This window comes from Anguilla anguilla, chromosome 16, assembly GCF_013347855.1.
Source record: "Anguilla anguilla isolate fAngAng1 chromosome 16, fAngAng1.pri, whole genome shotgun sequence".
In the NCBI taxonomy this organism is placed as follows: domain Eukaryota; kingdom Metazoa; phylum Chordata; class Actinopteri; order Anguilliformes; family Anguillidae; genus Anguilla; species Anguilla anguilla.
The window spans coordinates 15,891,519-15,917,633 of NC_049216.1; the positions used below are offsets into that span (position 1 = coordinate 15,891,519).

General features: G+C 45.5%; 1 protein-coding gene across 2 annotated transcripts in view; it reads right to left on the reverse strand.

The window, feature by feature from the left end:
* Nucleotides 1–26,115, reverse strand: part of roraa (RAR-related orphan receptor A, paralog a) — a 245,252-nt gene that overhangs the window by 54,529 nt on the left and 164,608 nt on the right. The window contains exon 1 of one of the 2 annotated variants that reach the window (XM_035395182.1): nt 5,359–5,510. The exons of the other annotated variant lie outside the window; for it this stretch is intronic. Coding sequence (XP_035251073.1) covers nt 5,359–5,386 — 28 coding nt within the window. The 5' untranslated portion in view covers nt 5,387–5,510. Of the gene's footprint in view, nt 1–5,358; nt 5,511–26,115 lie in introns of those variants that run through there. 2 annotated transcript variants of the gene reach the window in all.

Consider the following 26,115-nt stretch of genomic DNA (forward strand, 5'->3'; position numbering starts at 1 on the left):
TGGAGCGAGGGGCAGGGACGCACGTCAGTCTCTCAAGTGAAATGAGGAAACAGCAGCCAAGCTAGCATCACACTAGTGGAGCATTGTTCTCCAAAAAATATCACCAGCGCAAAATACTACCGTTTCAGGGTGACTCGCTATTTTGCGTTTCGCTGGCAAACAAAAAAGCTTTGCAAGTTTGGCAAGTGCAGCAGTAACATTAGCCTGCCAAACAGTTTTCTTAAAGAAAACAAATTACACCTGCGCTTACGTATAAGCCAAAGTCAAGCCGGTTGAATCCAGGGCATCTGAGGGTGCACTTTTTAAAACCTACATATTTGTTTTATTAATGGGCCTAAGTCGGTCTGGATCAAACTGAAAGCCATTGGTGAAATACTTTTTGCCTGTAACTAAACAGCGCTGAAAAAAGCATAATAGCAGAAAGCAGTCAAACGGCGGTGAAACGCCGCTACGTTCACGACGCAGTAACCAGAAGAGAAGGGGCTCAGACTGTGACCGACAGACCCAACTGAAACAGCAGCGAGGAACGCATGAACTGTTTGATCCCGATTTCGGCGCGGCTGAACCCGCTCCCCTCTCCGTCCGTTGGATAAACTTCAAACGCAATCACGCCGGCGCGGGCTCTATTTTTACACCGTGCAGGCGCTCGCTCTATATATATTTTGCATTCACCTTAATCTACGGAGATTTCTTTTTTCCCCCCCCTCCCCTGTCCAGGAAATCCAGAGTCGCTAAAGGGTTAAGATCAGAATCCTGTTAACCTCTGCTGTCGCACGAATGAGCCGGACTGAGCGAGGAGAGCGGGCTTCGGGGGCTCCCTGACGAGCGCTGGCGGAGAGCGGGCTCCGCGGGCTCCCTGACGAGCGCTGGCGGAGAACGCTAAAATAAGAGCCTGAATTCAGCGGGTTTTTCCCTCCTGCGCTTCGCTTTTAATGACGTCTGTCTGATTATCACAGTCTGATGAGCGCCTCGCGTACGAACATGCCTTACTGGAAACGGTGGGCTCTTCTGGTGTGCATAAACCCACAGCTAGGGTGCCCTTAGATTGTATCACTGTTTATTTGGCGGGACTGATGCCAGTGAATGCTGAAATAAAAGATTAAATGTTTTCTTTTTTTGCCTTTTGTTCAAATGTACTTTCAACAGATCAAACAGCTTCCTTTAATTACCAAATTAATATTTGTGAATATTCATCTTAATTTCGCTGAGCAGACCAGGCAATTTGCATGCTCTGATGAGTGGGATGTTTCCACTGAAGGTAATTAGGTGCTTTAACTCGTTACCTGGCTGGGAGGCTCGGGAGAGAGCTGGTGGAGAGGCACGCTCTGTTGTAGAGGCAGAAGGCAGGAGATCTGTGTGAAATATACCCTGTGATAAGGGAGTATCCACACACATGCCTGCAACTGAAACAGAATGGAGAATTTTCTCCTTTCTATTTTTTAATTTTTCAAGCAGATGCCCATACACATAGGCAGACTGGATTGCATTATTATAAGCTCGATTTTATTTATTTACATATCTGTATTTACTGTTGGATATTGACAGAAATAAAAAAGATGCTCTCCTTTAAGTAAGGAACTGCTAAATGGATTCAAACCAGCAATCTTTGAATTACTATGTCATGCCAGACTTCTGGCCCACTCTCACTATGAGAGTGGCAGTCTGTGTGAGCGGCTGGCCTTAACTCAATGCAGAAGTACACAAGGTGGTTTTCTGGAGTCTTGGCTACTTGTAATGATGGGTACTGCCTCTTATCCTGTATACAGAAGCCTAACAGCCCTTTTAACATTAGCCCAGCGGGTCCACAGGGTACAACAGGGAGGCCATGCAGATCCCCTGATCTGTATGTTATATGAGTGCCTTAATCAAATTCCCTGTATGTAAGATCAGAAAACATAAGCAATGAACTGGAACTACAGGACAGAATTAAAGAGGTATCTGGTAGGATTATCAACTGCGGGAACAGGTCCTTGAGTAAACTCATAGACAGCGATGATATATAAAGAAACGACTGTATTCCTCATACTGACCGCAGATAAATCTAACAGCGGTTTTGTTCTGTTCTCATGATCAGAGTCAGTTGAAAATAAACACCTCCAGCTTTATTTCAGAACGGGGAAATTTGGCAGTACATTTTTAATTGCGATCACCGAACAGACCTCGTGGACAGCAAAAATAACACGCACACAAAATAATGTGTTTTTCTGTGAGAAAACAGTGGATGAAGAATACTGAAGGAATCAATTGATTTTAAAAAATGTGTAAATAACTGATATAATTGAAGTGCCCGTGGTCAGGTACGGTATGTTAAAGAAAGCAGCTCTGAATTCATGAGGTGATAGCTGAGCAGGATCTACAGCAGCAGCTGACTCTGACTTGTGGGGTGGTGGGGGACAGTAGGCCTTATTGTGCCTGGTAAGGTGGGTTAGCCAGGGCTCATCGGACTACCGCTATATTAGCTCCTCCCACTAACTCACGTGGTGCATCGCTATTAGTTGTTTTTACTTAGGGTTACTTAGGGGATACATCTACCATGCCTGCAGCGCACTGTCCTGTAGTACTGCGTGGACTGCTGGGTTTAAACAGGCACAGGCTCACTGGTGGTGGGCATGTGCCTAAGCAGTGCTCCTGCTCTGGATGTGTTGCTAAGAAAGTAAGAACATGGACTGTGCGGATGCTGTTTTTCTATTTGACTTGATGTCTCAACAGGAGTAGCAAAGAGCCCCAGTACCAGACAAACAGCTTCCTGCTGGGGGGGGGGGGGGGATCAGTATACATAAAATATCTTTTAAAAATTATGATGACAACAAATATCCTGTTATGTCCTGAGCATCACTGTACTTCTACAGACACTTTTGCTTCTATTTACAGCCTTATAAGCATGGATGGGGAGAGGGTGGATTACACCTGCTTATCGCTGCTATCTTACTGATCTGTTTATAACTACTTGATAAGACTGCCTCCTCCTTGCATATATTAAAAATATATAGCTCTTTTATGCTGTTCACACGTACTCTCACATGTAGTGTTTTAATAAATGGAGCATTGCGTAGTTCAGCCAGGCCACAAGCGCCAAGCCCGGTTCCGGCTGGATCAGCTGATGGCTCGACTGATTTGTGATGTTTGCCTATCGCAGTCCATTCACATAACCGGCCGGTCTATTAAAATGGCCTCTCCCTACTCACGTGGCTGCTTCCTCCTGCATGCAGACTGCCAGTTTAAATACGCTTCCTCCTGTATACATGCTTGCTGCAGACTGCCAGTCTAAACCTGCTTTCTCCTGTATGGATGCATGCGTGCTTGCTGCACGCTACCAGTCTAAACATGCTTCCTCCTGCATGCATGCTTGCTTGCTGCATGCTACCAGTCTAAATATGCTTCCTCCTGCATGCATGCTTGCTGCAGACTGCCAGTCTAAACCTGCTTTCTCCTGTATGCATGCATGTGTGCTTGCTGTATGCTACCAGTCTAAATACGCTTCTTCCTGCATGCATGCTTGCTGCAGACTTCCGGTCTAAACCTGCTTTCTCCTGTATGCATGCATGCTTGCTGCATGCTACCAGTCTAAACATGGATGCATGCTAATATAGATGGGCGGGAGGGCTTCCAGAACAGAGCCATACCGCCAATCATAACGATTGTTTATAAGGACTGTAACTTTGACAACAGTGGTCCCGACTGAACATTGAATATATCAGAACTACACTGCAGTATATTTCCGAACTCAAAACCCCATTTCCATAACACAGCTTTTGTCTTTTATAAATAATTAAATGAAGATACAGTGAAATTAAATGCAAAAAAGGCATTTCATTTTAGGGAACAGGCCCAGGAACAGAGGGCAAATGACTACACAAAAAAGTCAGTAAGTCTCCTCAGCCATGAATATTTTAATATCAGCTGATCTTCCGCCTATGACCCCAATAAAGGGACCTTCTCACTGTAGTTCACTGAAAGCATTAGTATATAAGCACAGCCAATGCAAATATAATAGCACAGCCAAGCTGACTAAAAGCAAAAAACACATCCCCACCAAACATACAATAAATTCTAGATCAAACACACCCCCAAACATGAATCTGGTGAACTGACATGATTTTGTTATGCTAACAAATACAAATGATTCCATCCACTTCAGGGGTTATGAAACATTACTGCCATCTGAATGCACACGTACTTCTGAAGGGTAAAAATAAACGGGGGAAAATCTCTGTGGTAACACATTTCAGATTCACTGGACTGAACAGCAGAATCCATTGGTTTTTCCATCCCTGCTGCTTCCTGGTTTAGGCATAATGGCAGCTCCCAGGACTTAGTGAGAGGGGGGTTTGTGCTAGGTGGAGGCAAGGCAGCATGGAGGGGGGGCGGTGGGGGGGGGGGGGGGGTGGGATTAAGCGTGCTCAGTCCAGTGTGCGGGATCTACATTAAGCTAGGATGCGATAGGCGAGCCTCGCTCCCACGCTCGCCCGTGTCTACCAGCTCCGGAGCCAGAAAAAATAGGTCAGTGGAACACAAGGCGCCGATATCGGCCGATATCGGGAGAGGGCAGGGCGGTCCCCGCGCCCTGCAGACCCGAGCGCCGGCCGCCGGCCGCCGGGAGACTCAGCCAAGCAAAGGCACCGCCGCACACGGCCCCTCTCAGAGAAACAGATGCCCTCTGGACTGGAACAACAGGATTAAGTGGATAAAAAAAACATCTCCCGTCCACAGAGCAGCCCCCGCCCCCAACGCGCACACACACACACACACACACACACACACATTAACACAAGTACACACACACACCACACACATAAATACAAACACATAAACACACACACACACACACACATTCACACATTGTCCCCCCACCCCAAAAGCCAAACCAGGAACTTCTATCTTTCTCAGGGGGCCAGGGTAGATAAAGCACATTGCGTGAAACCTCAGGTGTGCATTTGTGTGAAAACACCCAGATCACTTCTGCACACTCATAACACACACACAATAACACAGCAGCAGCTCAAAAAAAATGAGTATTTTAAATAGATGCAGATAAACATATGCAGGAATACATTAAAAATTCACATGGCAGGGCATGTCATCCACATTAAAGTGCTCTGTAACACAGCAAAATAAAAAATAAAAAACACAATTCATGCTGGTAGACTTTCCCTCTGCTTAATTCCCTGGTAATGAACACATTCAGAGCCTCTCTCTCTCCCTCTCCCTCTCCCTCTCTCTCACTCTCTCTCTCCTTTTTGCGAGCTCCCGAACAGAGAGTTGACAAGACCATGAGCACAAGACACACTATACTCTAGATCCAAATACGTGGTACAATACTTATAACTCCTATGTTACAACATGCAGTATGTCTCTTACCTTTCATAGCTGAAATCACAAAATACATTATTGAGATCCTGGTCCATAAGAGAAGACTATCGGCAGCGCAAAGCCTTCACTGCTGTCTCAGCAGCAGCTGGCCAGCACAGCTCCGTCTCTGCCTCAGAGCATGACCACATGAGAATCCATGTGACTGTGACATCATCCAAAAGGGGCCGACTGAGCTCTGCCCACAGGCTCTGAGCGGCACGGCTGTCAGCCACTCAGGCTGCGGGTGGGAGGGGCTCTGGCAAGGCACCTGGAGTACTTCCCACTGATTGCAGCACTGTGCCTGCGAGACTGGGGCTGGCAGAGAGCACGCCGGTGCTACCCAGACACTCTTATCTACGGCAGGAAGAGTCAAAACAGTTGCTCTAGCCGACTGTCTCCTCTGTTCTCCGAGAAGAAGAGAAATGCTGGAATGTGCGTGTGTCTGCGAGAGAGAGGAAGATGGCAAGTGTCTGCATATCTCTCTTTGCCTGTGCCTTGCTGACACCGCTCCCTTCTCCCGTCTATGATAAATATTATCACGTAGATAAAGCCAAAAGTCTCTCCAGATGTCTGAGGCCAGCATGCCTCTCTGCCCTGTAGCTTCCCTGCACCCAAGTACATGGTTCACAGTGGGTCAGGACTATCAGCTAAAACCCTGGGAGCATTGTTATGCCAGTCCATCCAATCACCACTGCACCCTGAATGAACAGCTTAAAGTGAAACGGACTTCATCATGAGAACTGTAAGCAGAGCTAGCGAGAAAAAGTACTCGGCTGTACCTGGGTGAGGATTGGTGAAAATGCTTACACACATGCACGCACATACACCACACTTTCCTACATACAGACACTTGATACCGCCCCCCAACACACACACACAACCATACCACACTCGCTGTCACACACACACACGCGCACACACACAGACACAACCATACCACATTCTCTCTCTCGCATGCACACACCCACACACAAAAACATACCACACTCTTTCACACACACCTCTCTCTCACACATACAACCATATCCACACACTCACACATACTGTACACTCACTAGCACAGGCTCATTCACTCACACACATTCACTCACTCACACACACATACCCACACACACTCACTCGCACGCACGCACGCACACATTCACTCACACACACACAAACACACACTCACACACACGTACACACGCACGCACGCACACACACTCACTCTCACACACACACACACTCATTCTCACACACACAAACACACATACTCACACACACACTGTTGGTAAGCTGATCAGACCCTCTCCACATCTGTCCTCCTCTGGTGTATTATTCTGGACTTAGCGCAGGCTGGCTCTGGCTGGCTTTCTTTATGAATTTCCATTAACGGGCTGGAAAGGAGTGCGTATCTGCTGCCATTGGCTTTGTTTGCAGTCATCTGCCGTCCATGCTCTTCCCTTTCACATGTGCTGCTAACTGCACATTAGCCCTTCCCCTTTCGCATATGCTACAAACTGTACATTACCCTATTCCCTTTATCATGTTTGGCTAACTGTACATTAACCTTTTTCCTTTTGCATGTACTGCTAACGGTACATTACCGTTTACCATTTCACATATGTTGCCAACTATACATTAGTGTTTGCGTGGCTTCCTAATCTTTCCATTTTTGTCTGTTGAGAATTGAAGGTTTTTTTTTTGCAGTACCATAGATAGTCTTCCTCCAAGGCGGCAGATCACTTATTTATTATTCTTTTAATGCACATTATTGGCATCACTACAATGCCAACTTTTATGTGAATTAACTGCCCAATAGAGAGTAAAAAAAATGAATATGAATTCAAGCTTTGACTCCACCAGGCTATTTAAACAGAGATGCTCACAGGGACAATAATGTAATAAATCACCAACAAACCAGGAAGATTTTGCTTTTCATAAGACATTGCATCTCCATTACCCGCTTATTCTGTAATTGGGTCTAGGAAAAAAAAAAAAAAAAATCTTTCCACTGTGCAATATTCAGTATACTTAATCACAAATTAAGTACCTCACTTGTGAAGTAGACTGCATCTAACATATTGAGCACTATGTATGACATTTTTAATGACTTCATACATCTGCTTTATAGTTATTTTTCACAGTAAAATCTTACGGTCCATTGCTATTCGCTGTGGAAATGTTATTTTTTTACCCACAATGCTCCTGCGCTCTTCATAACACTGTCACCACACCGCGGAACGGGAAGGGGCGATGCCATTAATTTCAGGCCACAGTGGCGAGCTGCCACGGGCTGCAGGTGTGGAGCTACGGAGTCGTTTACCTCTGGCTGCCTATCGCCATGGAGAGCGTGCTCCCGCTGCTCGCATGCACAGTGCAGTGCGTCCGTCTAAGTCCACACACCACCGGCGCCAAGAAATAGCGTTCAGTCTTAAAATGTAAAAGATTAGCACCTTCTCTAAAAGAAGGAAATATCTTTGCGTGTGCATTTGTGACATAAATCAAGAAAGAAAAATAGAACAGAGTTGCGACTATTATTGTGCTATTTATAATTATTACTTGTTCAGTGTATCCAACTGAGCCTCAACCTCACGTATACAACACACAAAACATTTTACGCAGTGAAATAATGAACACCTTTCTGATGAATAGAAAATGGCAATTAAAAGAGGGGAAAAACATTTTGACCATCACGGCTTGCGTCAGATCCAGTCACCGTTGTCGATCTGTTGTTCTGCACAGTAAAACTCAGCAACCACTGGGTGTGACGTCAATGTGTGGGCAACATCTTTACTTTCTAGAAAATAGAAAAAAAAGCTGTGGCTAAACTGGATGCACATGCGGTGCAGTAACTACAGAGAAAGTGTGCAGGAGACTGAGCACAGAGTGGGAGTTGTGATTGCTGAAAAATTGAAAATCAGAATAATCAAACAGATTTTTTTCTGGAATAGCAATTTTTCAGAGAGTTTGAAATTCAATAGTTTGTAATCAATTGTTTGTGTGTCCATGCTACACATTATGGCACACCAGAGGTAAAAGGGGGGTGTCAAGAAACGTAAGGTGATTGATCTGTGAGTGAACTCCAACTGTACTTGTTTGATTATGGCTGAGATGATTAACCCATGCTCTAAGCCCTGTATGAAATTCTAAAATGATGGAACATCAACATAAAAAAGAAAAAAACTAATTTGACTGTAATTCAACATGGGAAATTAAAGAGGCCATTGTAGAATAACAAAAAAATGAATCCCACACTCTCCGTGAGCTATAAACTATAGGCCCGTTTCTCAGTTTGTCAATATTCATACATACTCGCCCTCAGGTATTAATCAGACCTATCATTGACTGAGCAAATCACCTATCGGTAAAATAAAGTGTTTTTAAGACCAATCATTTAAATAGAGGTAAATAGGCCTGGAGGGATTTTGTTTCAGGAATGTTGCGGAGGTGCGTGAACAAGCAACTATTTCCAATAAATAATAGAAAGTCAAGCGTCTTTCTCGCGCACTGCCATCAATTAATTACAACAAATGTATTTATTGTAAATAAACCCCGTGGGATGATAAGTCGATTGAGAGGAGATGCAGGGCGATGCGACGTGCCCCCCGTGGGGAGGAAGAGAGGACCGAAGCTGATAATGGCCTCATTAGCAGCCTGTCAGTAAACCTCCCACGCGCTGGCGCAGGACGCGGAAAGATACACTTCAGTTCCCGCGACGTGTCTGGGGCTGGCTCGCGCTTGCCCTCGAGAGCAGCATTATTCAACAGGAGAAAGATGCGCCTCTTTATTTCGCCTGCCTCGGTGTAATATAGGAGATATTCTGGAGGGATGAGAATATCCGTAGAAAACGGTCCAGGAGAAGAGACGCGCGGCGGGAATGGAACGCGGCGGCTGCCTGCTGCCAGCGAGCTCGGCGGCGGAATTAACAGTCTTCCGCAAACATCTGATGAAAACAACGGAGATCAATTTAATATAAATGCCAAAAGTGTAGCGCGCAATATCAAATACTAGCGGCTCCAACCTATACAAGACAATCATAAACCAATTTAAAGCCATTTTAAACAATTTCCTGGGGCTTCCTCCTGCGTAAGACTTCAATAAATCAAGCAGACAAGACCAGGAATATATTTTTCAAGGGGAAACAGGAGTGAACTATTGGTTTACATTCACACTAGCAAAACACATCTTTGTTAAAATAAGTTTTCTATAGGTGCAATGTAAAAATCTTAAATTTTATGCAGAAAGAATTTAAATAATAAAGTGGCGACGTTTCATGTAATTAAAAGAAATGCAATAAGGTTAGATTATATGAAATCAAAAAAGCTTACAATGAAATAGCCATCAAGATAACCACCATTACTACTTACTCTATGCTAATAATAATTACTTGATGCCTAATGTTAGTGGTATGAATACAGTTATAGGTCAGGAAAACTGAAATTACTGTAGCAATTTATTTGCTGATGTGTTGCTTCTATAAAATAAATAAAAATATGGCATTATTACTGTTGGAGGTACATGAGGATGGGGGCAAGGAAAGCAGAATTACTCTATGCGCAGTAAGGGGCTGGATCACCAGTGCAGCCAGGCAATTGGAATATTCTGGCAAACTGAATGCTGTGGACATGCGTTTGGAATGTACTGGAAAATTGAATACAATGGCCAGGCATTTGGGTGTGCCAGTGAAATTCACACAGCGAACACACACCACAGACACAAGCTCCGACTGGCTGTAATAACCCCATGTCACTGCAGAATAATTGGGAACCTGCTGTGGGGAGGTATGGCTGATGTGTATAAAAAAAATCTTGGAAAACAAATTGATATGTCTTCACGTTAGGGTCAATATGGATATGGTATAATTAACTTAGCTAACTATATAGTCTGTGACACTTAAGTTATCAGTTTGCTTGTTGAAGGCATAAGGTACTTTTTAGTAGGCTATTTTTGTTTTAATTTAGTTACTCCAATTTTAAACCCAGACGTAGGCCTACTCAATGTATGTAGACATATAGTAAAGGTCCCTTTGGACTGGACTGGACTGCACTTTGTTTTTGATTAAGATATAAACATAGACTACAGGGTAGCAGGTAGACCTATGCCCCTACTACTATAATTGCTTGTAGTTTGCTAAACTGTACTATTTATATGTTTCAAATTATTGCCAATTTTTAAGCTTTATGTGCTTACATTAATTTAGTAACGTCAAATAGGCAACGCTGAAACGCTGTAATTGCACTTTTATTTATTTACTTAAAGTGTATTTTTAAAATCGTAATTACAAAATACAGGTATTGACGGTGTGGAGATAACTACACCAGTGTAAACTCCTGCACCGTGCCCCTGTTTAAACTGCACACTGGCTAGCTTGTAACAAGCTAAAGTCGTGCCGTATTTGCTAAGGCGCTAATGCCAGAGAGAAAGATCGCTGCTTGCGGCGCTCAGGAGAAGCTGAGTGTATGAATACGCAGCACTGACACAGAGAGACTGGCACTCCGAACATGTCCCCGCAACATTAATAACTGCCCAGCTGTTTCCAAACATGTCGCCTCAGGGCGGATCAACGGCAGCTCTTACGTGGAGAAATATTTACTGAGCAATCAGGAGGGGAAAATGAGCGGCGAAAAACAAGGGGGACTATTGCACTCTGACTGACTAAAAGGAGCGCAGTAAACAGAACACAAAGCCACACACGTACAGTGGAACGAGTGCAGTTCAGAACATGACACCACATCCTTAACTGCAGCATCTAGTCATATATGTACAGATCAATGTGTGCATGCGTGCGTGCGTGGGTGTGGGTGGACATGCATGTATGCAAGTACGTGAACTCAAGGGAAATTCTCCACAGTTAAAAAAAACAACAACAATTTTCACAGTGTGAACAAAATGTAGAGCACATGGGCATATCTACCACTGCTTCAAAGACAAATGAGTTAGTGATCACATCAGTGGCCAATGGGTTAAAATACTGTACGTATGCGTACATTATATACAATGTACATCAATTAAATGCAAAGGGTGTCTGACGGTGCTGCAAAAGGCCAGGCCTACAGTGTACAGTACTTAAAATAAACATCCATCTGCAGTCTAAGTGAGATCTTGCTCCTCCCTGTAGCTTAATCAGGCAGACATTGTGTATACACTTCCTGACCAAAAGCTCAGTCAACCCCTGGCAGATTGAATAATTTACACCCCAGTATCCCTCAATCAAGGGCTTTTTTAATTAGCTCACTTAAACGATTAGTGCGCGAGGACCCAGTTTTCTGAAAAGACCAGAAAGCGTGGGCCCACACTGAAGAGTGCGTGGGGTCCAGTGAGGCTTCTGCAGCCTCGGGTAGACACAGGAAACGCGCGACGAGCGCCTTTTAAAAGGGTCGGATTCGGCGACTCTGAATGAACCGCTGCGCTGGACAGCCGCGGCCTGAGCGTAATCTGAGCCCTTCCAGGTACGCGGCGGACGGCCCGGGCGGCGAGCGATTCGATAAGCGGCGCAGTCCCTGAATACTCCCCGTAATTGAAAACATAAGCTCGTCTGCGGGGGGGGCGGGGGGGGGGGGGGGCTGTTTTGTTGTTGTTCTGTCTGTCGTCGCTCGCTCGGCTTTAATAGAGCTGGGACATGAGGGCAGACTCTTTGTCTTTGGGCAGTCGCAAAACAACAAAGACTGACGAGAAGAAAGCAGACAAACGCATCTCGAGCAAGATGAGTAGATGGGAGGGATGAAGGGGTTGAGTATGGATTATTCCCTGGCGAAGAATAACATCAAAATGCTTTTTAGTCAAAGCCCAATGATTTAAAACGAGGCAGAGTCATGAGCAATAAATATGGCGTGCAGATCAATCGCGCGAATGCCCACAGTGAACGGCAACACGGGGGCCAGACTTTTTGAGCACGCGCTGGACACAGACCAGTCACCTCTTTCAGACGCCGTTTCTCATCAGTCCAAACCGACGCTTGTTTATTGAGTTTTACGATTCCGCATACACACCTTCACGTTCGTTCGGCGCAATCTGTTCTCGACAATGAGCGTCTGCCGAACAGGGAGCGTCCGGCGAGCGAGGGAGAGCCCGCCTCCTGGAGGGAGGGGCCGGCTCAGCCGGGCTCGCACGCGGAGAGACGCCGCCGCGAAACACAGCCGCCACCGCGAAACACAGCCGCCTGAATTCTAATTAACCCACAGCGGCCTCCCCCCCCCCTCCCCCTCCCCCTCTCCCCCCAGCTCAACCCGATACATCTTTCAGAAACACAATGTGATTAGGGGGCCTGTCAGCCGGCCCAGCCGCACGTCCGCTGGATGAAATAGGGCGGGTCATTTTCCCCGTAATAATTACAGTCATAATAACCAGGTACAGAGAATTGATAACGTTCCTCCTCGTTCTGCATACTGCGCTCCCCGGCTCTCTCCAGGACGCTAGTGGAGGGAGGGGGGGGCGGGGGGGTACATGATTACATTTTTTGTTTTTACTCCGGTACGAGTCACGCAGGCTGCTGAAAAGGGCAGCGGGAGAGAGCGTGGCCTTTCGCGGGAAGTTAACAAACGATCTTCATTACCATAGAGCACGCAAGATAGGGCCCCCTAGAGCGCGTGATACATGGAGGCTACGTGCTCTCTCCTCCAACTTTGCCACCGTGGTGTTACGTCTACAGCAGAGGAAAGCAGTACCGTAAAAAACCAATATACTTAACCTCCTGGCTACTGAGGAAAACAGCAGAGAACTCTACACAGAGCTTATTTCTGTTTGGATTTATGTCTGAGACAGCAAACATCTGAAAAAGTCAGGCTGTCCTTGTCTGTGTCATAGACTAAGGCCATACATCCATCCTAAGAGATGAAAAAAGAAAAAAAATAATAGTAAATAAAGCAGAAATAAAATAATAAAATAAAACAATAAAAGGTTTATGCTTGCTGACTGGCATTATACACCATAGAAACATTTCTACAAGGAGGATAAAAAAATGTTTTCTTCATGTTTGAGGTGAAACACTGAGGAGAATTCTTATTTACACTAGCCTCGGGTCCGGCTGCCGCACCAGTCAATAAGGGAACACAGATTCCTGCTTTTCGCCATAGCAGCGCGAGGATCACTTCTGGGCTCAGCCGGCCCCACTTTGATTTACACAGCCTCTAAGTCCTCCTTTGTTAAATTAAGTTTGAGCAGAATCCCGGAGTGGCTTACCCGTTATCCCTCAGTATATTACGCTCGTCATTAACATGAGGCCTGTCAGAGGGTGAAATAACTTTTCCGGGGATCTTTGCGCTATAAAAAAACCCGCGTCTCGCCGTGGGGAGTACCTCGCGCGCAAGATTGAGGGGGATCTTCGGGCTATCCAACACGCCGCGCGCGCACCGTGCCTCGCTCTCCTCCTCCTCCTCCTCTGTCAGGCTGCGCATTTTTTGTTTTTTTTCTTTTCCGCGATGCCACGCGGAACCCTTTCGGGCGCTCTCTGCGCTCGTTTACTCTTGACTTATGAGGACGACGGCACCCGGGCGCGGCGATTCATCACGCGGCCCGCGCCCCTCCCCGCCCTGCCTCGCGCCCGCGCCGCGGCCGCCCAGGACCCCTCCTGTCACAACTTTGTTCCTGAAACCTTTCGCAAGGTAGGTCAGCAGGAGCCGGCACTGCTTGGCCCACTTTTAGTCTTTCACAGCACCTTTACGCTCGCGCTCTTAGTCTTTCACAGCACCTTTACGCTCTCACTCTTAGTCTTTCACAGCACCTTTACGCTCACGCTCTTAGTCTTTCACAGCACCTTTACGCTCTCGCTCTTAGTCTTTCACAGCACCTTTACGCTCACGCTCTTAGTCTTTCACAGCACCTTTACGCTCACGCTCTTAATCTTTCACAGCACCTTTACGCTCACGCTCTTAGTCTTTCACAGCACCTTTACGCTCACGCTCTTAGTCTTTCACAGCACCTTTACGCTCGCGCTCTTAGTCTTTCACAGCACCTTTACGCTTGAGCTCTTAGTCTTTCACAGCACCTTTACGCTCGAGCTCCTAGTCTTTCACAGCACCTTTACGCTCGGACTCCTAGTCTTTCACAGCACCTTTACGCTCGGACTCCTAGTCTTTCACAGCACCTTTACGCTCGCGCTCTTAGTCTTTCACAGCACCTTTACGCTCGCGCTCTTAGTCTTTCACAGCACCTTTACGCTCTCGCTCTTAGTCTTTCACAGCACCTTTACGCTCTCGCTCTTAGTCTTTCACAGCACCTTTACGCTCTCGCTCTTAGTCTTTCACAGCACCTTTACGCTCACGCTCTTAGTCTTTCACAGCACCTTTACGCTCACGCTCTTAGTCTTTCACAGCACCTTTACACTTGAGCTCTTAGTCTTTCACAGCACCTTTACGCTCGAGCTCTGGCTGAGGGAGGGACCCGGTCGCTCAGGCGTGGCAAGAATGGAAATCTGGAAAATCACGCTCAAACATGTTTCCTTTAATCTACCGGGTTCTATAAAGTAAAATAAATTAATCTCAAATAGTTTTGTTCAGTGATTGTGACTACAACGACAACGGTTTCTACAACCAGGAAGCTTGTAACCCCCAGGATGATTAAGTAGTACTCGCATCTGCTGAGCTAAATTAACTTTTCCCCAAATTGTAATAATAGGCTAAAACTTACTGAGGGCAAAAGCATTTTACTCTATGGTGACTTGGGTATATGAAGTCTGCAGTGGACTGTACAATTTTCTTTGTCTTTTTAAAAGGATGGAAGGACAGCCCCCCTTTGCATTATTTTTAATTTATTCAGATAAATAGAGAAGGGTAACAAAGAAAGGACCAGTGTAGAGAAAGTGCCACAGCAGGGAATTGAACCCCTGCCCACACAGTGGGACTTGCACTGCCACCCTACAGACTGCACCAGTAAAAACAACCCAAAGTAATACACAATGGCGAGTGACACATGAGATGGTTTCCTCATATTCAATAAGAAAAAGCACAATTACACCGATTTGCGTCACACACTCCCGTCTTGCCCTTAAGCGCACACACAGAGAGCAGCAGAGACATCAAAGCCAGCGCTCGGTCAGCGTGACCGGTGTGAACCGGAGCTCTGGGGTTCAGTCTGGGTCAGGCCTGGCCCCTGAACCTCTCCCCCGCGGGCACGGACGTCCCCGGGCGGCACTCCGCCCGCGACCCGCCTGAGCGTTCCGGCGCCCTTCTCCGAACGCTCCTCCGCGCGCTCGCCTGCAGCGCTGAGGCTCAGAGCGCCCACAACAAAGGGGAGATGAATAAATCAGTTTGGGCAGCTCAGGAGCTCTTTACTAACGGCGCTGCCGAGTGGGAGGGCCCCCAGCTATCCCCGCTCCCAGGGACCCCAGCCCCCCCCCCCATACCTCCCCCAGCTATCCCTGCTCCCAGGGACCCCAGCCCCCCCCCCCCATACCTCCCCCAGCTTAACAAGGCCTCACAGTGAGGCCCCTCACATTTCCCCTGGAGCTACAGCCTTCACCGTCGCCAACGCTCTCTCCTTCCCGCTCACCCCCCACTCCTTTATCTCTCTCCCTCCCTCCCTCCGTCTCACTCCCCGCTTCTCTACGACTTGTTTCCTCCCTCTTGTCCTCTCTCCCCTCCTTTTGTCTCTATCACATTCTCCTTCTCTCTCTCTCCCCTCTTTCTGTGTGTCTCCCTCCATCTCTTAGCCAAGTCCCTCCTTCCATTCACCCATCTCCTCTGTCCCTCTCTATGTCTCACTTTCTCACTCAATATCTACCTTTCTCTCTCTCAGTAAGAAGAAAGCACTCCAGGCAATTAATACATTTTAGTTCAAGATATACAATGGAGCCAGTAAACTTGCCAGTAAACTCTTATTCTCCAGTGGAAGTAATGAATGAATGAATGCATGAATGAATGCATGAATGAATGCATGAATGTATGTATGTATGTATGTATGTATGTATGTATGTATGTATGTATGTATGTATGTATGTATGTATGTATGTATGTATGTATGTATGTATGTATGTATGTATGTATGTATGTATGTATGTATGGATGGATACTAGTGCATAGTCACGGACACAAAAAAGTTTCATTTCTGGCTCTGGAAGTGCCATTCTATGCCATGTTACTTGAAAATGTCAACAATGCCAGCAACAAATAAAATGAGATACAAATGGCAGAAAACAACAAATCTCAAATAATAAATGTGTAACATGAGTAAGACTCTCCACAACATTTGCCAGATTTTTCATTTCAAGGTCATTAAAAAATGAGAGTGAATTTCATCGTGATGGCAAGAAAAACAAGGATGTGTGAAAAATCAAACACAGAGAGCCAATGATTTCCACGTCCAGAGTAAAAGGCAGATAACAAGCTGTTCTTCACAAGCAAAAACCGGTATTAATGCATCTTTAAAAAAATATCCTGAATGAGTGAAAGTGAAAGCACTACTAGTCTACTACTACATAGTCATAATTTATAAGTCCAACATAGTATGTCATATTTCACCAAATAAGGAGAGAATATGAACATAAAGAAAAGCTAAAAAGCTCCCTCCTCCAGCCCGGGTACCCAAAATTTTTAGGCCACACCTATTTCTTGGATTTCAAGTCGTAATAATAATTAAGGTTGATCCTTATTGGCATAACTGCATATGACTAAGTGTGTTTAACTGAATCTAGCGGTTTGTCGCGACGTGACCGTGATCTGCATGTGCGCTGACCGCGGTCATGCGTGTTCTACGCACGGGGTGTGGCGTGCAGGGCGTGGCTTATGCTAAATGCCCGTGTGTTCTTTAACTCGCTGTGACTAACGAGCTTTCACATTCATTTGGTAAAGATGCAGCAGAAAGGGACTAACAGGACAACGCGTAATAAAATAAAACAAACAAATAAAAATGTGGAAAACCACTGTAACAATCACAAACTCTCAGATTGCTTGTATTCCGTTTTCAGTTCTGCTGAGTACTGAGTGTGTTCGGCTTAATTAATGCAACAGCGCGCCGCTAACAAGCGAGCGTTAACAATGATATCCCTGTAAACAGGCTGACAAACTTAAGTAGGCAGCAGGGTCTTTACACGAGCAAACAAACACAACCTGACTACCAATTTAAAGCGTTCAAACAACAGCTCTAATGACTAACATCAGGTGAGAGATGAAGGCAATCTTTCCAGGAGCTCAGCTCGCGGCAGACCCCACCTCATTAAGGAAGTTGCTACTTAACGCTAAACCCTCAATCCTTTTTACGCCGAGACTCTTAACACCAAACAATAAGATAGCTCGCGCTGCTGACGGCCTGTTTCTGGTACGCTCCGGCAGTGCTAGGGAAGCGTTTCCTGGGTTCCACCCGAAGCGAAGGAGAAGACGCTGCGCCTGGCCTCCATTCACAGGGAGGAACTCGGCATTGTCTGCCCTTCATTCACAGCAGATTATTAGACTGCGGAGAAACGGTGGAGTCTGCACTTCCTTTGTGAGGAAAAGCACGCACGCACACACACACAAAAATCGCAGATCACGGCATAATTATGTGCTTGGCTAGTGCATATAGAAATATGTAGAGAGAGAGAGAGAGAGAGAGAAGTCACAGAGTGTGAAAAAGCAAGGAATGAGGGGAGAGAGGGTGAATGTGAGACGGAGGGAGAAAAGGGAGTGGGGAAGCACACAATTTTTTTTCTTGCTTTAGTAACGAGGATTTGGGCCCTGTGTGCCCTTAAAGATGGCCCTCATGCCCTGTATTCTGAAACAGCCTCGCTGTCCGCTTCACCTTATGCTCTGACTGACTGATTTACAGGCTGGACAATCAGCCTAGAAACATCACAAACCATCAAAGCACCCAAACTGCCACCTGCTTAAAAAGGGCACACACTGTGTACTCTTAAGTTACGATGGGTTTCAATGTTTTGGAGTCTGCACTTTAGACATATGGCACATACTGTGTGTGTATGTAGAGTATGCGTGTGTGTCTCCATGTGTATGTGTGTGTGTGAAGAATAAATTGAACTCAACTTTCATAGGAACAGATTCACTAAGCCGTTTGTGACTATTTTCAGGTGCAGAAATAATTACTCTTTTGGGAAAAATAAAAGATTACCTAGAACCCCCATCACATTCCCATTCCATCAAGCTCCCTGCAACTCGGCAATTCAATCGACAATTGGCGCCACAGCTGGGATGAATGCATTTTGTTCTGCGCTGTCTATAATGCTGGATAGCCTACGCTCTTAGGTGGCACCAGACAATACATCGATTTCCCTACATCCAACGTTCAGTGTTAAATCAACTCTTACAGAGTTTATATGAGTCGAATATGGTCAGAACTCTGTTACAGTTGAACTAACACTGAAAACTTTACTGTGTATTCAGTGCACTCAGTTCAATTTTGAAATTTTTTTTTGTTGAACTGGGCCTTTTAATGTCTGCTTCATATGAAAAATGCAGTTGGTAGGCAGTCCCATTGGCTCATTGCGTAATTAGCTGAGGCCTTAGGAAATAAGATGTTAATTTCAGACTGCGAGCGCAGCAACATACCCTCATCAGGCTGCAATTTGCGGCGCAAGTTCTACGTATGTAAATCTGGCCCATAGTTTCTGAAGTATTTACAAAGAGCACCTCTCGCATTAAAAACATCAGCTTTTATTAAACCATAAGTTCATTACATTGTATTGCATCGGAAACAAGTTCTACACGCAAATTAAACAACTAATTGTTTAAGACGCAAACAATGACATTACTGTTGTTCCCATTCTTACTGCAGTCAAATTTAAAGTCAGAAACGACAATTCTCCGTGAGAAACTCGCGCTGTCAGAAGTGGTACCATTTCAGGTGTGAATGACTTCTTCACTCCCTCCCACACTCTCACACTCAGATTCAAGTGTAATTTTTACTGTCATTCTCCGGCAAATATCAGTGTATACTAAATGCTTGACAGTTGTGTTTAAGTAAAATAACTGGGATTTGCGAGAGGAACAGTGAATGGGAGTGGGAATGGGAAAGTGTGGATTGAATACTGAATTATTATTCAAATATGTTTTATTGAGTCTTACATGCAAAAAGCCTCACAGGTGAGCAGATGTTACAGCTGGCAATGTTTATCAGTTTAAAATCTAATTTGACTGAGAAACAACTGTCGAACAGCCACTGTGTTAACGTTGAGAAGGGGAGGACACCTCAGGGAGGACAGGACAGTGAAGGGGCGTGGGGGTTGTTACGGTCCGGTCTGAGTCAGACTCTCTCCCTGATGATATCCGGAGGACCCCCGCTTCTGGCGAGCGATACGAATCAAACGCGCTGCCCCGTACTGACGTCAAAATACAATCTTTTGTATGACCTGAGCACAGATGGGGGGGTGGGGTTTGGGGAGGGGGGTGGCGCAGAGAAGCCACATGTGCAAGGACATCTCACTCGATGGCATGTGGAACATCCACAGACTCCCCCACCCCAAACCCACACTCACCCAGGATGGTCTCTGTGGAAGAAGTCTTCTGTAACGGATCAACGTTTTTTTCTTCTTTTTTTTAGCAAGCTCATCAAAGCACTTTGTCCTTGTCACACATCACCTGCTCCCATTCCCTGCCGTGACAAACGCTTCACAAGGCAAGGGGCCCCGAGGGGCACGGCAATGAAAAGCTGACTGGGTCCCACGCTGCTCACCCGGAATCAGCTCCTCACTGCTGCTCACCCAGAATCAGCTCCTCACTGCTGCTCACCCAGAATCAGCTCCTCACTGCTGCTCACCCAGAATCAGATCCACACTGCTGCTCACCCAGAATCAGCTCCTCACTGCTTCTCACCCAGAATCAGCTCCTCACTGCTGCTCACCCAGAATCAGCTCCTCACTGCTGCTCACCCAGAATCAGATCCACACTGCTGCTCACCCAGAATCAGCTCCTCACTGCTTCTCACCCAGAATCAGCTCCTCACTGCTGCTCACCCAGAATCAGCTCCTCACTGCTGCTCACCCAGAATCAGATCCACACTGCTGCTCACCCAGAATCAGCTCCTCACTGCTGCTCACCCAGAATCAGCTCCTCACTGCTGCTCACCCAGAATCAGCTCCTCACTGCTGCTTACCCAGAATCAGCTCCTCACTGCTGCTCACCCAGAATCAGATCCACACTGCTGCTCACCCAGAATCAGCTCCTCACTGCTGCTCACCCAGGATCCGCTCCTCACTGCTCACCCAGAATCAGCTCCTCACTGCTGCTCACCCAGAATCGGCTCCTCACTGCTGCTCACCCAGAATCGGCTCCTCACTGCTGCTCACCCAGAATCAGCTCCTCACTGCTGCTCACCCAGAATAGGCTCCTCACTGCTGCTCATCCAGAATCAGCTCCTCACTGCTCACCCAGAATCAGATCCTCACTGCTGCTCACCCAGAATCAGCTCCTCACTGCTGCTCACCCAGAATCAGCTCCTCACTGCTGCTCACCCAGGATCCGCTCCGAGCGGGGATGCGGGTGGCAGGCAGAACGATTGTGGCCGACAAAACATGCCATGAAAGCAGCATGACGGAACCACCTGATATTGCGTCAAGCTAAACTTTTTTTCTCAAAAAATTATTCAAAGCCATTAGCAAAAAGGAGAGTTGGGGAAATGTGTGTTAGAAAAAGAAGTGTAAAACCATGGTAGCTTGCTAATTTAACAAAATATTTCCTGACATAACTCTTGACTTGAAATGAATGCTTAATAGGCAGATGGAACTGATTAAACAGCACCGATTAGAATCTGCAGATGTGTGCAGGGATGAGGGGAGAATGAAAGTGACCCTCAGTCTCGTACACAGCACATCAGCAAAAGTCTGTCTAAAAGGGAGAATACATTTTTAGCAAACAATTTTCATCAGATATTTTAAGGTTTAGGGACTCTTGAGGATTACTGGCGAATAAGCTCAATGACGAAGCACACAGACAAACAAATGAGGTGGTGCAGCTTGGCCTGTGTATGCTCGCAGCGACCCTCTCTAAAACCAAAACGCTTTAGGTTATGACATCCTCCAACATTTGACCAGCAAGGCGGGGCCGTGAGAAGCGCGTCCCATCAGGGACAGGTCAGTGGGGTGGCCCACCCTTCAGAACATATGCAGAGCAAGTTTTCCCCAGCCAATTACAACTTACCAAGGTATCGTCACACCTTGGCAATTTTTTTGTGAGAGAAAAAAAAAAAGTCAGGCTCAACATTTCATTGTTGCTGAAAAATGAGGTGCCTCAGCATTGTCTGGGAGAAAGAAGCAGCTGAAGGGAAAAGGCCGATTGGCCTGGTTTATCCAGAGTATGACAAATAGAGAGTTCTTTTGATGTCTTTAATAACTATCCCTGCCCATGCCTCCCTGTGGTGATTTTTGTGACCCATTTGGGGGCGGGGGGGTTGACAATTTCTTACGGATTAAAACCGAAAAAATAAACAAATTAATAAAAAAAACCTCCAAAAGAAAATATTCTTTTCATGAAAGCAAACAATGGATGACGATGAAAAATATTGATAAATTGTGAATGCGGCCCAATTTTCGACCACAGTGCTTCTCCAGTCAGGGTAATTTGTGGTGCGGGACAAATTGGTGTTTACGTTTGCCGCGCGCACTGAAAAGCACTTCATAAAAGAATGCCAAGGATGTTTTGCTCCAAGAGCATTTACAGACACATCCTGAAAACTGGGTTTATTCATTTATTTTTTGGAAACTCATTCACCTAAAAATCTGCTATAGGCAAATGCAAAGGTTCTATTATCATACTATTAACAATTCATTATATTGGCAGTGCAAAACCCAGTGAAACAGTAATCAATATAATAAAAAAAGAATTGAATACTAACAATCTCTGGAATTCAGCTTTACATCTCAAAACAAATTTAGATTTTCATTGTTTTTTCATTGCTATAAAAGCTTTTTTAAAAGGTATTCAGTGTAAAATGTAGTTATGCAAATAAATATCCTATTTCTCTCTTTTTTGTCCTTGTTATGATAGTCATAATTTCTGTATTGTATGAATGCATTCTGGTCTGTTAAAGGGACAGCTATAAGCTCCAGAGAGCCTGAATAGCCCGTGGTGCAGCTCCTCTCATTGCAATACATCCACGGCGCAATCCACAGCCTCCCACGCCCCTTTGTGCTAGGATTTCAGTCCCTCTGAACTTCATCTGCGGCGGAAGCTAACAATGCTCTTTACGGACTCCCCGCAAGAGCACAACCGACAAATCCCCGCTGCACTAAATCTCGACAATAACACGATTAAACACCTTCAAACCGCCAGCGAGCAAATAAGCGCGTACAGAAGGCATTTATTGCCGCGGGCTATTTCACAGGAACGTGCCGGTTGCCAGGCTAAATGAAACAGCAGCAGGGAGACATTATGCCTGTTAAATTGGCAGAATGCGGAATGATTAACGCTCATAAATCCTTACAAGGTTAGATTACCCACAAACACGCCAGCACCGCTTCTCCCGTAATGATCCCATTCAGCCGATAAATTGGAGCGGGTTACGAAATAACTCTCCAACGTTAAAGATAAAATTTTAATTTGGGGGGGCCCCCGCACATTTACCGGGGAACCGTCCAAACCGCAATTCGTTAGTTAACGACTCAATCAGGTGAACCTCAGGCATTCCTGTAACCATTAAGAAGGGACAGATATTCACGGTGCAGGTATTTTGTAACTGTTTACTGTTTTCCAGGAACATGGCCAATAGAGCATGTTTCTATTTACGTTCTTTGTAGTGCAATACAGTTTTTTTTTCGGGACCAGGTTTCTTTCTCAGAAGACGAGGGATGAGTTTCTGACGCTCTGCTTGCTCTCAGCTGCCCCGGGGGGGGGGGGGTCCGAGCTGAGCAAAGCTCCGCTTCATGAAAGCCGGCCCCCGGATCGATGTCTCCCCCCCCCCCCCCCAGGCCCTGGAAGGCCCCTGCAGGGACGCGCACAAGCCTCACGGTCGACGGCGTGCGGCTCAAGCGTCTCTCTCCTCTCCCCGCTGTGCCTTTCCAGCAGAAACAAGCAAACAGTCCAGGTCGATGGACGTCATCCATCTCAACGGCCGCTTTCAAGCCGGATACGCGGCGCGCTGGGGCCGGCATACACCAGAGAGCGAGAGGTGCTGCGGGCTGCACAAACACACAACCACCGCTGAAGTCCGCCTTCCGGACACAGGGTTACCGTAACAACCCCCAGCCCCCTTATATAGGCTATTACTGTCAGTGAAGGTTTCATCAAAGCCAGCACACAGCCAATCGCATCCTTCTAAAACAATGACACACTTAAGAGGGCAAAGGTATTATTTACTTGTTTATTTACATATTTTTTGATCAGTGTTCCAGAGATGAACCAGAGATTCACTGATCTTGATCAGCTGACAGAGTGGAGCCAAATAACCAGAATCAGTTGTTGTGTAAAGAGAGGGAGGTCTGCGTGGCCCCTGCATAGCATTGGTTAAAAACGTGAAAGGCAAAAAGAAAACTGACGCCACAGATTGTCCTTCTACGTCAAGGTTCAGTTTCTAATCGGGGCGCAGAGCAATCCCACCGCTTAATATTGACAGACTGAAGGTAAACTTCAGCAGATGAAGTGTTAAAGGCTGAGTCCACAAGAGGATGTTTATGTGCAGGGGTGGAGTAGACACTAGAAAGCAGAAAGGTAGACTCTAGTAAGCTAAATTTAGACTTCAGTGAGCTACTCAGAACAAACGCTCTCTTTAGGAGGGGTTTTTATTTCTATCCAAAGTTGGTTCATTTCCCTCAGAAATGTTGGCCTGGATTCAATCGACATTTGGCCTCAACTTTGAATCACTATTGAATGCAAAGTGCTAGTTTGTTGAGTTCAGCCATAACTAAAATTAACTAAAAACTGGTTCAAAAGTTGAGCATACTGTAACTGAAAGATGAACAACACTGTAACAAAAAAGTGAACAACTTTTTTCCATTAATATAGGATCCACATATAGATTTAAATGACCGCCCCCCCCCCCCCCCCCCCCCGCCCCCCCCAATCAGTTTCCTACAAGAATCTGAAGGGCTCCTTCTTAATCATCTCTCTCAACCCATGACAGAGAGCCATTCTGTCTCCCTCAGCCAGGTCAGTCCATCTTGAAATGGACCCACCACTGCAAGCAATACTGCTATGAGCAGTCCTCGACAAGTCACCACTGTACTTTCAGGATCCACAGAAGTCAAGGAAGGTCATATGACGCAGTCCAAGTTCACATCTGACAAAGTTTTTTTTTTTTTAATCCAGGTTATGGAAAGGAGCCCTCTTTCCTATCCCAGTTCAAACCTTCAGTATAATATCAGCGATTTGGGCAGGACTCCAAACTGGGCTCTAATTGATCTTTGTGGAAAAGAATCGCCCACTGTCTTATGACCAAATATTCAAACATAGGTTGATTTTGATACATGATTTTAATAAAATGTATGTATCTTGTTTGGTATGCAGCTGTACTAATCCAAATGGAAGGTTCACAGTAAAGCACTGTACAGAGTAGCCATTTCTGGCAGCCATATGTTAGCTACCCTGCTGCGGATACTGTTGAACTACTTGCCTGTTACCACGGTTATGTATTTTCATTTCTGGACATTTTTTTGATATCATTTTTATGTTTTTGTTTCAGCGATTAAACGTGGCTTTTGTTAGAGATTTAAAGTCTGAAGGAAGTTTTACAGTAGCTATTTTTAAAACCTGATTTTTACCATTTTATTTGTTTTCATTAATGCACTCTATCATCTGCAAATATTTTGAGGTTCTAATGTCCTAAATGGATCAACTGTGACTGAGCCAGACGATCACATCTCCCTTCATGGGAGAGCAAGCTTTGTGGCATTGTTTTATATGCGAGTTTCCATGCTGTGGATTACCATGGCAGAGCTGAGGGCCTTAGGAAATCTCCTTTCTCACAGGAGGATTTAGTGGGATGTACTCAAGGAACACCTGTTCCAAAAGTCCCACCTCTGCTCTTATCCAGTAATTTAGCTAGCGTAAGGATGCCCCCAGGGCAGTATCAACATGGCAGAAGTACAAAGTGGGGTTAATGTCCATAAAGCCACTTCTCATACATATGGCTCTGTGCACACTCGGTCCAATGGCATTTTCAGCAAACAGAATTTCTCTGCTGGAAATAGTTTTTGTTCAAAATGAGTTGAACCAACATTCAGGAGTATGTAATTGGCCATGTTGCTGCTGAAATATGTCATTACAAAATTTCATAAAAACAGATTTGTGAGTTTATATTGTTTTCAAAGTATATAGGGAACAAATAATCCTGAAGTGAAACAATCTTCATTTACAGGTACCAGTACCATTCAGATAAGATTCATATATTTTATAAAGCACATCTTGAGAACAATTCCATTCTTTACTGTTAAGCCATGTAATGAAATGAGCACCATTTAGCCTGTGAACAGCTTGGGAAAGTACTGAAAATGCACATGAACAAGATGATATTAATCTTAAAACATATTCTACTTAGTTTCATTTCTGTTTCCAACAGGGGTCAATGAAGAAAGTGATCTCTATTGTGTTTGCTAAAAGTTTTGCTGGCGCTGATAATTATCTTTTTCTGGGTCAGGTACTTAGCAAAAAAAAAGAGAGATAAGCAGGCTTTTTCTCAGTTTCTCATCTGGAAAGTGAGATAAATTTCTGGTAATCTCCGACTAGATCTTTCCCATGCAAGTGTGAGAGACTCTGTATCGGGGTTTCGCTCCTGGGCGGTTCTTAACTACCCAAAGTGCAAGAACCACCAAGCTGTTCTGCCTCCTGACGACAGACTAGGGGTGCAGCGTTCTGTGTTTTTGCATGTCAGAGCCCTTAAAACACATTTACAGGACGACAGCATAAACTGATGCTATAGCTGGAGGAGAAGACT